Source organism: Pan paniscus, chromosome X (genome assembly GCF_029289425.2).
Source record: "Pan paniscus chromosome X, NHGRI_mPanPan1-v2.0_pri, whole genome shotgun sequence".
In the NCBI taxonomy this organism is placed as follows: Eukaryota; Metazoa; Chordata; class Mammalia; order Primates; family Hominidae; genus Pan; species Pan paniscus.
The window spans coordinates 23231646-23246177 of NC_073272.2; the positions used below are offsets into that span (position 1 = coordinate 23231646).

Below are 14532 nucleotides of genomic sequence, written 5' to 3' on the forward strand. Positions count from 1 at the left end.
GTATGCTAGCATGGACTTTAGTCCTTGGTAGTTTTAATTTTTTTTTTCTGGTAGGTCTAGAAGAGTGTGATTTCATTAGCCACTGTTGTATGTTATTCTTTTTCATTTTAATAACTGTATGTTTCTATCTCTCTTTACCCATTTATTTTTGCAAGGGTATGAATCCACTTTATTGTTGAGATGTGTTTTTTCAGTCTTGAGATGGTCCGATATAGTCAAATTAGGTTTGATTTTGGATCCTCTGGGACCAGGTTTTAATTATTGGTTTGCCTGTGAGTTACTTACTGTGTACACTTAGAGAATTACCTAATCTCACTGAGCTTTAATTTCTTCACTTCTGAAATTGGTATAACAGCAGTCTCTTTGACACGACTTGGCATCTCTCTGTTTACTTCCCATCCTCACCATTATCCTATAATCTTCTAAAGGAATATTCTACATGCAAGGCCTTCACTTTCTCATTTCCCAGTCACTGCTCAATCCCGTAGTCTGTCTGGCTTCTCTTTGCATTATTCTAATACTGTTCTGGCTAAAATCATTGATAATCTCTTAATTCTCAGAGTGCTTTAGTCCTTATCTTACTAGAATGCTGTGTTGCATTTAACACTTGTCTGTCATGCCTTTCTTATTATTACCTTGTCCTCTCTGATCCATTTTTGTTTTCATTCTTAGATGCCCCTTTGTCTGGCCAACCCTCAAGTTGTATGGACCACTATACCTTTCACCCTATACAGTTGAGGGAGATTGGTGCCAGGAACCGCCACAGATACCAAACTCTGCAAATGCTCATGTCCCTTATATAAAATAGTATGGTATTTGGATATAACCTATGAAATCCTCTTGTATACTTTAAGTCATCTCTAGGTTACAAATAATACCTAATACAAGTACTGCATTCCTTGAGGTCTGTGTCTTATTTACCCTTTTATCTCCAGCGTTCACAGCAGTGTCTGACAAATAATTCCTTCATTTTTCCCCTTGTTCCTGACTTTAGAGTCTTCCTTTTAAAATATAAATCCTGTTTAGCTCTGTGACACTGTAATTACTACCAACTCCATTTAGATATTCAGCACATATTTGTAATAGTATCAATTTACATGTTTATTTTATTTACAAATAACTCAGTGAACTCTCACACAGATCCATAATGTTGTCTTATAGTTATTAGGCAGGGAGTCCCTCATCTTACTCACAGGCTATAAATCTACCTGCATCTACACCCATCTTCTCCTCCTTCCCTCCTTTTTCAATAGAGATATACAGTTCTTATCCACATTTAAATATCTTCAAGTCTCTAACGTCTTTAAGAAAGAAAAACAGACTCTCTCTCTCAATCCCATATTCTCTAGATATCCTCTTATTTTTCTCTTCTCTTACGTAGCCTGACTGCTTTGAAGACTCCTCAACCCATTCGATGCTGGCTTATTGCCATCACTGTGAAAACAACTCTCAGGAATATCACTAGTGACTTTCACATTGCTATATCCAGTGAGAACATTTCAGCCCTCATCAGTATACACATACTAATGGAGAATGAAAGAAAAAGAAGATTGTATAGGGAGGCTACAAAGTAATTCTAGTTACTTTAAGGAATTTTGAGACTATAGTAAAGACATCTGTGGCCTTATACTAGACCCTGTCAGGAATCACACTGCTTTTAGGACTGACTCATTTTCTTTCTCAATGGCTACATAATCTCTCTGTTTGGAAACTTGACTTCCTTTTGCACATCTTTTCTAATTTCATCTCTGTTTTTTCTATTCTCTTATAATTTCTGCTCCTCCATAACTTCAGCTGGAATGTAGCCCCTTATAGCCTCTGGTCTCCCTCCTTGACATAATGAGGACCTCTTAGTTTCAGCTAATTGCCTTATTTTCTTGGTATTCTTTACTTAAATTTCTAGAGCGTTAGTTTTATTAGTCCAGTTCATCATTTGTATCAGGCCACTTCACAGGTGATTGAAACCGACTCAATCTATAGCCTAGCCAATCACTTATGAATTGCCCTGGGTAATCCTGATTTCTACTTTTGGATTTGAGTAAAATCCAAATGATAATGGATTAAGGAGTGCATCACAGGTGAGGAAATAAGGGTAAGGGCTTGAATCCAAAGAGGGTGACAGACTAGTGGGGAGCACACATGATCAACGAAATCAAATAAAGGATTTTGTGTTTTATTTTAAGATGGCAGAGATTTGAACATAGAATGAGTCAATAGGCAATAGTTGAAACAAAGAGAGAATTTAATTTTTTAGTTATTGAAGTCGTGTTAAGGTGGCAGAAGATGGGACTACAGAGTACAGAAAGATAGATTAGCTTTAAATAGGAAGGATACCTCTTCCTCTGAAGTGGAGTTTAAGTAAGAAAGTAAGAATTTGATGCAGATAAATTTGAAAATAGGGGAACCTGCCTGTTGGCATACTTTATGAAATAGTCAGCAAGGAGAACTGCACAGAAGAAAGATAAAGATTTCCAGTACGTGCTGAGGAAAATTCAACTAGGTACCTAACAACTATGAGTATGATGAAGTGATTTTCTTTTTCACTGTAGCCCATATGTAGGTTAAGAAAGGGCGAAGGATTTGGCTAGTTCAGAGTTAAAATGGACTTAATTTGTGACATGGTAGCATTAATGCTTGCTTCTAACCCACCCTTCACATTTATTTGGTTTGACCATGTTTTCATTCTGGTCTTTCATACTTTTATTTTGTAGGTCTTGATGACTGTTTGCAGCAGTATATTAAGAACTTCGAGAGGGAGAAGATCAGTGGGGACCAGCTGCTGCGCATTACACATCAGGAGCTAGAAGATCTGGGGGTCAGCCGCATTGGCCATCAGGAACTGATCTTGGAAGCAGTTGACCTTCTGTGTGCATTGGTAAGGACATAAAACTGGTGAAGAGGGAAACTTCTCTTTTTCTTCTTTTGTTGCTTTTCCCTTTTTTCTTCTCTTCTTTTGATAATTGAAATGCAAATAGAAGAAAAAAACCCTGATTCTCAACCAGCTGGACCTGATATTTTCTTCCTTCCTTAAATTTGTTATATTAGTGCCAAATAACAGTTCCCTGTTTGTAACATCTTTTATAACAGTAAGACTTGGGTATATCAGAACCTTAAGTCCAGAGTGTATGTCTCATAAGCAGGGCTCTTCATAGATGAACCACTCATGTGCTAGGCTCTCACACTGCCAGTTGAGAAAGGAAAGAATATTGATTGACAGTGTTACATACATACAGTGTAGACGTTTGAAGTTTGACCCATGAACAAGGCTCTGCCGACCTAAACCTACTTAAAAGGATGGCATCAGAAATAGATGTCTAGACCACTTCTAAGTTTGAACCATGTAGCTGTGGTGAGTCCTTTCAGATGCTGAGCTTTAATCCCTGTACAGTTCTGGGTTTAAGCACCAGGTTTAAGTCATGTCATTTGGATAGTTCATTATGTGATTGAGCTCTTCTGGAAGTTAATGCGGAAAATAAATTTAAACACCATTTTTTTTTCTGTTTATTCAGCAATTCCTTAGTCGCAGTCCCCAAAGAGGTCAAATGTTAAACTTCCTTCTTACCCCTTCCTAATGTAGTGGATATACATCAACAAGTCAGAAGTACAGATGTATTTCAGTTTATGCAACAGATGCTTTCTGGGGAATATAAAGCAAATTTCTGGGTAGTGAATTCTAATTTTCTTCTACATACCATTATGAAATCAGGAGGTGAGATTCCTTATCAACAAGCTGAGTTGACTAGTCCAGGAAGTTGTGCTATTGGGACTATATCTTTACCTCCTTCCCCTCTATCCCCAACTACTCTTTGAATTTCCGTTTACCCTGCTAAGTCTTGTCTCTCTGATCTTTACTGGCCTTTCTACATTTTCCTTATGTCTACTGTATTCATTTCTTTTTCAACAATTACATATTCATGCTCAAACAGTGCTATCACGGGGAATGCAAAGATGAAAAAGACATTCTGTACTCCTGAAATATATACAGTCCATTAAGAAAGACAATAGCCATCAGAAGACAACATAGATTTAAAGAAAATTCCACGGGAGTGTAGAAGGAAATGAACACTTCTGAGGGATTCAGGAAGTGTAGGTAAGATATGCATTTGGTCTTGCAGGATGATGAGATGTTTGCCAGACAAAAAGTTGGAGAAAAGTTATCTAGGCGGAAGAAATATCATGTGTAAAGACAGAATTGTGAAAGAATATGGAATATTCAGAGAAAATTGAGAATTTTCATTTAGCTTGTGCAGAATGGGAAGTGATGGGAAAAAAGGTAACTTAACACCTTGTATTACAATTCTTTGCTTAGGTTCTTTTATCCTTTAATTCATGTTGGGCTCCTCAAAGGAAGACACCTTTGTTTAGTTCATATTTTTTATTCAGCTTTCTGCCCAGTGCTTAGCTCATAAAAGATGTTAAATTAATGTTATCTTACTGAATTAAACTCTCTGTCTTTCTTCAGAGAAGCATAATTTTTCTCTTACCTGCATAGCCTTTGACTTTGAAGTTTCTGTTCCTCATATAAAGGAAGACATAGAAAAATTAGCAGATTCCTTTTGTTTCTTTAAGCTATACTATATTTTCATCTACCTTGTCTTGAAGTTATTCCTTATGTGAATAAATGTTTATGGCAGCTGATGAGAATCAAAGGTTTATTTAGTCACTTGTTTATTCATGCAACATATATTTATTAAGCATCAGATATATTGTTTGCATCATGTTATTCTAGAAAGAAGTAAGCTGTTCATGATTTGGAGGTGTAATAATATTTCAAGCTATTAAGCTATAATTTAGTATGCTTTAATAGAGAGCAAAGATATTAACTGAAAGAGTAAAAATGTAAATAAAAATATATATATAGCTTAACGTATGGTCCTTAATTTGTGTTCTGACAATACACTTTTTATTAGGAACTGTAAATAAATCATTTATGACAGGATAAGAACAGTTTTCATTTCATTTTTCATGTACTTATAATTTCAGGCATTTTGCATGAAAGATTTGATGTTTGCAATTGCTGGGATTTGTTTCTTTGCAACATAATTGCTTGGTTCATTCATCTTAAAATAATTTATTTTCCAAAAAAATTCATTGAAGCAAGCCTTTTAGGACTCACTCATATTTATAAAGCAATGTATTATAAAGCTAAAAAGGTGCTACACGATGCATTCAAATTAAGAACTCTGAATAAAATGGCATTGACATTGTAAAATCTGTTGTTGCCAATATTAAGTATTTCTAGTTAAGTGGTTAGTGAAAATTTACCACTAGTGAGGATATAGCTGACCTTATTTTTCTAAAATGTTAAATACATTTCTTTATTTCTTTCAAATGCTTTTGCATGCATATGATTGAAAGAGAAGGCTGATATGAACTTAGCATAAATTCATTAAGACTTAAATGGCTGTGTTGAATCAGTTCTAAGTCATTACTGGTTCTGGCACATGGTAATGGCCAAGTATATGAACAAATAAGTAACATATATGACAAACACAGCAGCTAAGTACATTTCATGTATAAGTTTTTGTTTTCTTGAGGTAGTCCTTTTTATACTAATAGTAATACCAAGTTTTGCTGTGCATATCCAATAAAAAGCAAATCTGTGGTGAATAAACCTGCATTTTAAAAAAGTTGAGGCAGTGCCCTCCGTACCCCTGGCCTAACACAAAAGGTGCTTGATTTACTTGCCAGTTCTTTAAATGGTAGGTAAGGGTGTGTGATTTACTGGTGACTTACCATGTCACAACAAACCATCCACTTACATGAAAGAAATAGCCAGAAGGTATCTGTATTGGTAGTAATTGAGAATTGTAATTATAAAAATTAACCTGAGGCTGGGCATGGTGGCATGCCTGTAATTCCAGCACTTTGGGAGCCTGAGGAGGGCAGATCACTTGAGCCTAGGAGTTCAAGACCAGCCTGGGCAATGTAGCAAGACCACATCTCTACAAAAAATTTAAAAATTAGCCAGGTATGCTGGCATACACCTGTAGTACCAGGTACTTAGAAGGCTGAGGTGGAAGGATCGCTTGAACCCAGGAAGTCCAGGCTGCAGTGAGCTGTGATAATGCCACTGCACTCCAGCCTGGGTGACAGAACGAGACCCTGTATCAAAAAAATAAGATAAAATAAATTTTAAAAATTAAAAAGTTAACTTGAGAGATCAATTAATCTCTTTTGTTAAAATAGTAGCACATAAATCTGGTTACATACAGATGAGCTTCTTACCTATTATACTCTTCTAAATTTTTAAAACATGTTTTTAGATTATCAGTGTAGTTATGTTCATTAACTAGAACAAGTTTTAACAATTTCCTTCCCCATCCTCTGCTACATATCTTTTAAAGATTCTTTTTGCCTCTGCATTTCTCTGTCCTCTACATTTTTCACCTCTATTCTGCATAATATATTTTTAGGAGGTTTCCAAGTTAGAACCTCTGAGAGTATCCTTCCAGGTTTTGTCCGGATGATTATTATATTCCCTAATTCTTGAGTCATATGAAAAATAATAATTTTAGTTTCTTAAATTTTGAAGACTCTGGAATATTTTTACTTTGCCTTTGGATTTTTATTTATAAGAAGATTAATATTATTTTACCTTTCCTAATAAATCATTTGAGATGCTAGTGTTATATAGAGAGAAACAATTTAAAATAATCTTTTATGGAGGCTAATAGCTACAGAGTGAAATATCAGTTACCAAGTTGATTGAGTAGGTTTCTCGCTAATAAATTGTTATAATTTGAACTTCTCTAAGAGATTACTATAATTTTTTGGCAAACAAATGTTTTCTTATTAAACTCATTTATACACAAAAATCAAAAATACAATCATTTTTTACTTTAGAAAAATGCTTTAACGCAGGGAAAACTTCTGAAAATACTTTGCTTTTCAGTATTTTCATTTACAATTACATTTACAGAAGAAATATCATTTACAGTTAGTTTGTATAGTTATAAATTGTTCTTATCTAGTCATTAGAGAGCATCTTTTATAAACATAAGAGGATTTCTTTCATACTGTAGTGACCGGCTGGACAAACTCTCCCACATTTCACAAATAATCCATTCTTAAATGCAATAGAATTTGAATAGAATGTTGTTTTATTTGCCCAAGCCAAATCTTTTAACATGAGAGAGGAATATTACAGTTCAAATTAAGCAGTGAATATTTAACATATTAATACTATGTTATTTTAGAAAACAAATTTATAACTTTAGAAGAAAGTGTTCTTTTAATAAATATGTAAATTCTCAGCAAAAGACAAGCAGACTTTTATCACGATTAAATCTGTAGTGGTAACATACATAACTTGGTATTTAATGTTTAGACATCAAAACCTTCCTCTCCCCTCATTTTGTCTCCACTAAGTTTTCTCTTGTCTTAAATTGCCATAGGAAAAAAAGACACCTAAATGTTATATACAAAGTAGGTACCCAGTGATTGTTGACTTAATAACATAGCTTAATTCATTGTATGACTTACTTTCCTTTTTCACCCTTCATCTTCCACTTTGACTTAATTATTGTTACCATGTTTCTGAGAATAGGAGTAGAATATTGGTGCTAAGGAATGTGGTAGACATATCCGCTCACAGATGGCCTGGTGACTTGTAGTTCCATTCTGAACTCTGTCTAGTCCAAGTACGGAGTTTTTTAAGCAAACTGTTAAAAAAGAAATCTTCCCATACCTCAGTTTCCCCAACTGTGAAAAGGTAAGTCAAACTTAGCCTCCCAGGCCCAAGCAAATTCTTACATTCTTTGGGTTTTGCCATTTTAAGTAAGGTGGTAATAACTTTAACTTTACACACAACAGTAATGTGCATGCTGCTAAGTGTTTTAATCAAGGTTATCCTTGGATAATATTAACCAGCCTTTTTAAGGGGTGTTTTACAACACACAATTAGCTGCTTTACATTTTAATTGTAACTTTTGAAAACTTTCCCCGAAGTTTGAAGGGATCCTACAATCTTTTTCTATTTGAAGATAGTAAAAAGGCTTATTACACTTACTCATATAACCCGTTTCTGCTATAAGGTATAATAGATAAGATATTTAGGATGAATTAACAAATATTAGTTGAAATGTGAGAACAAAGAAAAGAAGAAAACAAATACACTTACCAAAAAGTCACTATGATTGCTTTTGGTGTGCTTCATATTTAGTTGTGAGCTAATACAGCCAGGACAAAAACAAAAATAATTTTAGTTTCATAATTTGTATTACAAAAAGGAGAAAGTATATTAGTTCCCCTGAGGAAGCAGAGTTTTTCCTGATACCATATTATAAAAGAAACTTCTTATACATCATTATGTAGAGTACGTATTTTTTTATCTGATTTATTTACCTGATTTATTTCTTGCTTTTTCATTTTATTATTGTTGGTTGTGTTTATTTTCCTAACTTTGGGGAAGCAGAATTATCCCTAGTACCTACATTCCTGACCATGTGTATTGTTAATAGAATATCTACTCAAAAATAATTGTTGATAATAATTAATTTCACAAGTAAATAAACTTAGGTTTTGGTTTTAAAAAACAAATTTATTATTTCTTACAATCTTGCTTTCTTGGGTAGCATAGTTCTAAGATACAATGCCCTTATCTTTCCATGTTCATATTAGTACTTAACGCATTTTATTATAATTTCTTTATATGACATCTTCCCAAATAGTCACTTAACTGTGGGCTCCGCTAGGTCAGGAATCCTATCTTATTCATTTGTAACTCGAATGCTACCCCATTGCCTGTGCATAATAAAGTATTCAGTAAATATTTTCATGAATGAATAAAATTGACTTTAAGTATATTCTCTCTCTTTTTTATAATTCAGAATTATGGCTTGGAAACAGAAAATCTAAAAACCCTTTCTCACAAGTTGAATGCATCTGCCAAAAATCTGCAGAATTTTATAACAGGAAGGAGAAGGAGTGGCCATTATGATGGGAGGACCAGCCGAAAATTGCCAAACGACTTTCTGACCTCAGTTGTGGATCTGATTGGAGCAGCCAAGAGTCTGCTTGCCTGGTTGGACAGGTAAAGTCTTCCGCATGTTTCATAAGTATCCTCTCCTCAGACACCAGTTTGAATATAACATTATTTTGCATTTTGTTGTGAAAGGATTGGACAGGCAGAGGAGTACCAAGTAATAAATGTCTAATGATGATTTACCACAATATAGGGGTATTAAATAGATATTAGTCTTTTATAAAATTTGATGTCCAACTAAGTAGCCAATCAATAATTAGTCTGACAACTGTAAAATACCTTGCTGCTTTATAAGCAAAATCATTATTTGGCTGTCATAATAAAATTTATAAATTTTTGTTTATTATAATACTGCTTTGTGTCCTGATGTTCTTTATTCATATTAATTGGTTGTACTTAAGGAAATGACCATTGGGATTCTATAAACTGTTTTAAATAGGTAATTAGACACTGACACCTTCATAGCATGCCTTGTATGTCTCCTTGGCCTCGCTTCATTCATTCTCTGTTATTAATTACATTGTACTATTTTGGATATCATAAACACACTTTTAGACTTTTTTAAGTTTAGTTGACTTTCATTTGTTTTGGAACACATAAAATAGTATAAAAGTCTTGTAATATGAAATGAAAATGTTAGATTTAAATTATATACTGTATGTGGTTAAACATAATGATAAAACACATTACAACTGTTTATTAAAAAACTAAACAAATTCTCTACTTTCAGTTTTGGAATTTTTGGTAAGGGGTATGTACTATGTTTAATGGCTTAATAATCAAATTTTAAAAATGCTCTTTGTCTTTCATAAGAAACTCTGATAATATACATTACCAGAATTCTTTCTTGAATAATTGTCAGTAGGATATTCATATGTGTTCCTACACACACACACACACACACACACACACACACACACACACACACACGCCAGTATTACATTTTGGCATTTTAAAAACATGAGGCCTTATATTAAAAGTAAAGCTTTTGTATTTTTAAGGTGAAAATTGAGATAATTTTCCTTAATTTTATATTGTCTAATTTTATATATACTTATACATAATATAAAGTGATGATACTAAATCCAAATATGAAACACTAAACTATATATTACTAGCTTTTTGATAATTAATTAATGGACTACATGTTTCTTTTGCATTATAACATTATTAAAATTTAATTTTCATAATTGTCTAAGCCACATTATCAAGTGTTTAAATTAATTGAATTTTAAATATATACATTCCAAAAGTTATGAATGGTCAGTAAGTAAAATATGGCTTAGTCCTTAAGTACTATTAATATAATACATTTGTTTTGGTAGGCTTTACAGTAATCAGAAGGCTTAAAGAACACATCCTTGATTATAATTATATCTTCTTTTACTCTCATTTTCCCTATAATTATAAATTTGCTCAGCCTTGATATCTGCATTTAGTAAATTCATTTATATATTTTTTACCCTAGTATTTGTTAGATGGATAGATAAACTGTTAGAGTGAATAGAAAATGTTTTTACTTCTTGATGACAGACATGGCTATTTATAAAATCGCACATTTCCCACACTATAGTAGTCCTTGAGATTTTATCGTATCAATTTTTTATGGTGGTATTACTTTCATTATGTAATAAAATGCTTTTGGTAAGTGCCAAATCACCTACAAAACACATATGTGCATGCACACCTACAAAAGCACATAAAAACACACCCAGTGTGTCAGTGCAGATTTGCTTTAATTTGAGGGATTTAAAATGAACCCTGCAAATGAATACTGCCAAGCATTTGATCTTTAACTTTAGTTTATTCCTTCAATATACAATACTTTAGATGAAGAATAAAAATTTTGTCAGTTAAATAGGATTAATTTGATGTTATAAGCACCTGTTTTCATTTTTAAACAGCTATAAGTTTTATGGCATTACAAAATTTTTATTACATTTTGGAGAAAACGTGTATCCACAGCAATATGTTTTGGGTTTATTACAGTTTTGTTTTTATGTCACTTGAAAGAGGAGAACGAAAAAGAAAGAATAGGTTAAAAAAACTTTAATTTTATTCTAGATGCTGAACTAGATGCTTTATACATAAGTATATATACTCTCAGCTCATTGAATTCTCACAGAGCAGATATTGTTATCTCCATTTTACATATGAAATGTGAAATAACTTGCCTAAAGTCATTCATCTAGTAAGAAAGTTATACTTTGAATTTATTTTTGTCTGACATTGAAGTCCTGTTATTTTTTCCTTCATGTTCCTTTATCATGCTACACCTCGTTTTGAATGCTGACTAATTCTTGAGGATTTTGAGGAAGGGATGTGGCATATAAACCTTTATTTACATTTTGCTATTTCTCTTCAAAAGCTAAATAAGACTACCACTTTTCTGTTTTGGGCCTCAGTATCTGAAATTGCTACATAGAACTTCATTTATATAAAATGTTTATTTCACTGTTTATGGTAAAAGTTTACTATTTTCTCTCATTTTTAACATTAATATTTAATTCTAATTGTTCCTAAAATACCTTTCAAGATTATTCTATTTTAAAGGGATCAATGAAATATTTTTGATAACATTGCAAAACCTTTAAATGTTTAGGGTGTAATAGTGTGCTAGGAAAATAATATTTATGACTCACAAAAACTCCAGTTTCAATGGAGCTTCCATTTAAATGAGATACACGTTCAAAGACCAGCTCCTTACATTTCCTAAATAAGATAAAATCTAAGGTTAACACAATTCCATTTTTTCTCCTATTTAAAATATTGATTTCAGTGAAATACCAGACTTTCCCAGAGGAATAGTCTCAGAGGTGAATCACAGTTGGTAGCTTTACGGTTTATTTTCAATGCATGGTTTACTTGTCTGTTTTTAACCTACATCCTACTGTTTTTGACACCTCATATTTCTTGCAGTTTTCTGTGGCTTTGCAAAATCGATCTATACTCAGAAGTTTACAGATCACTACAAGTGTTACGTTGTACAGTAACATTAGTAAAAATGTTCAAAATTATTATTAAACAAAGTTTATTTTGCCTTTCATAGTAAAAGTTTTTTTCCTTCATTTTTACCAGTAATACCCAATTCTGAGAGTTTATAAAATACCTTTTTAAGGCCATCCTGTTTTGATGGGATCAGTGAGATCTCTTGATATCATTGAAAACCTTTTACATATTTAAGGCATAAGAGTTTAAGGTACTAGGGAATTTTTGTTAAGATTTCTCTGAAATTTTTTGTCTTATGTAAGAAAATTGTTAAACTAATTTCTTCTTCCATGATAAGAAACTAAAGGACAAATTAATTTTATACCAGGAAAAATATTACAGAGACCAAGAAAACCACATCAAAAGCTACCAGATAATGTGATCCATTGTTTGGTCTTATTTTCTCTCATGTGCTCATTGTTTCTCACTTAGCACTAATTATTCAAGGGAAGAGCGGTGACATTAGCACTACCATTATTCACAGACTACCCTAAGGTTTCAGCAGTGCCAACCTGAGAAATAGTAAGGCATTCCAGATTTTCCTTATTAACCTCTTAGCTTTCCTTATTAGTTTCTAATTTGTTTAGGATTTCTGAATCGTTAATAACCTTTTTATAAATGTAATGCTTTTGTTTAGATATAATGTACAAAGAATAATTTCTTATAGGGTCTTAAACTTTTGCACCAGAGAGAAATATAAGCATCGTATTATCTATATGATGATTTAAGGAGTACAGTCGCTTAATTTTTAAGATTTAAATAGGATAATTCCTGTAACAGCCACTTATCGATGATCCAAGGATTTTATCTTTTTTTCTCTTTCTGGCATCAAAAAGCTTTCTTGCTATGAATTTAATTTCCTTTAATTAGAGTTACTGTGTTCTTCTTGTAAGTACCCTGAACTCTACTTGAGGATTTCTTCAGACTTAAGAACAGTTTCTTTATTTTTGTTTTTGTTTTTGTGTGTGTGTGCATGTGCATGCATGCTGATCATGTTCAGTTATTCTACAGAGATCTATCGTTTTTACTCTCATAGATGATCATTAAGTCATGACTGAGTGATAATCTTTAGTAACCCACAAAGATTGGAGCCCCACCTGACCTTTTACCCTTATTTATATGTAGATACAGCCCAAATCATCATACCAAACCTTAAAATCTGCTGGCTAAGAATGGCTGTTAGTACAGTTGTATATGATTTGCCTCTAAGATAAAAACTTTAGGGTAATTCTAAGTCACTACAAAATAAAATCTGTTTTCCTTGGTATGTGTTTAGATTTTTCTTTTCATTTTTTCTTGAAATTTAATCTTGAGTGAAAAGCTTGTCCTACTTAAAATATGAATGGTCAGGAAAGTGGAAGACATGCCTTGGAATTCAGTTTGCTATAGGCAGTTAGTGATCAAATAGATTTTTTCTTTTCTGTATTTGAACATCAAGTGAGATTCTTTTAAGTAGTTATGGTAAAACAAAACAAAACAAAACAAACATGCTGTGCATCACCTCATCACTTCTTAATGAAATTTTAAGATTTTATAAACAGACTCTGACCTTTTCAAACCTAGGAATCGAAACTCTTTTCTAATCATGCCAGAAGCACTTTTGAATTCTTAGTTTAAAATGCCAGTTTTTATGCTTCAATGCAGCAAAAATGGTCTCTATGTAGTTTTTTTTTTTTTTTTTTTTTTTTTTGCGACAGTCTCACTCTGTCGCCCAGCCTAGAGTGCAGTGGCGTGATCTCGGCTCACTGCAACCTCTGCCGCCCAGGTTCAAGCGATTCTCCTGCCTCAGTCTCCTGAGTAGCTGGGATTACAGGCACCCGTCACCATGCCTAGCTGATTTTTGTATTTTTAGAAGAGACGGGGTTTCACCATCTTGGCCAGGCTGGTCTTGAACTCCTGACCTCGTGATCCACCTGCCTTGGCCTCCCAAAGTAATTTTTTTAAATTAATGATATTCTCCTAGAAGTGCTTATATTTTTCATTAAAAAATATTTTTATTGAGGCCTAATTTATATTCTATAAATTAACCTATTTTAAGTATACAGTTTGATGGGTTTTAGTAAATTTTGATAACACCTAATACAACCACCTTTACAATCCAGTGTTAGAAAACTTCCATCAGGATGGATTTTTAACAGTTGGTTTCTGCTTACAACTAAAGAGGTTAATTTTTTTTAACTGACAATTTTGATTAATCACATTTTTTTCTAATTCAGTTTTTTAAATTCTTATGTCTCCTTTTATTTAAGTAAATTATCTTGAAAAAATATACTGGGTTTTGGAGTAGGAATAGATAAGTTCATGAAAGAGAGCCTATAATACACTGTGGTGTAGTCATGCATTGCTAATGATAAGGATTGGCAATTTTGTTGTTGTGCAAACATCGTAGAGTGTGCTTACATAACCTAGATGATACAGCCTACTACACACCTAAACTATATGGTATAGCCTGTTGCTCCTAGGCTAGAAACCTGTACAGCATGTGACTGTACTGAATACTATAGGCAATTGTAACAGAATGGTAAGTATTTGTTCCATATCTAAACCCAGAAAAGGTA

General features: G+C 32.9%; 1 protein-coding gene across 8 annotated transcripts in view; it reads left to right on the forward strand.

Moving 5' to 3' along the window:
• Positions 1–14532, forward strand: part of CNKSR2 (connector enhancer of kinase suppressor of Ras 2) — a 280798-nt gene that overhangs the window by 49478 nt on the left and 216788 nt on the right. For all 8 annotated transcript variants that reach the window (XM_003819559.6, XM_003819560.6, XM_034950723.3 and 5 more), the window contains exons 2-3: positions 2712–2875; positions 8832–9034. In XM_003819559.6, the coding sequence (XP_003819607.1) occupies positions 2712–2875; positions 8832–9034 (367 nt within the window). The remainder of the gene's footprint in view (positions 1–2711; positions 2876–8831; positions 9035–14532) is intronic.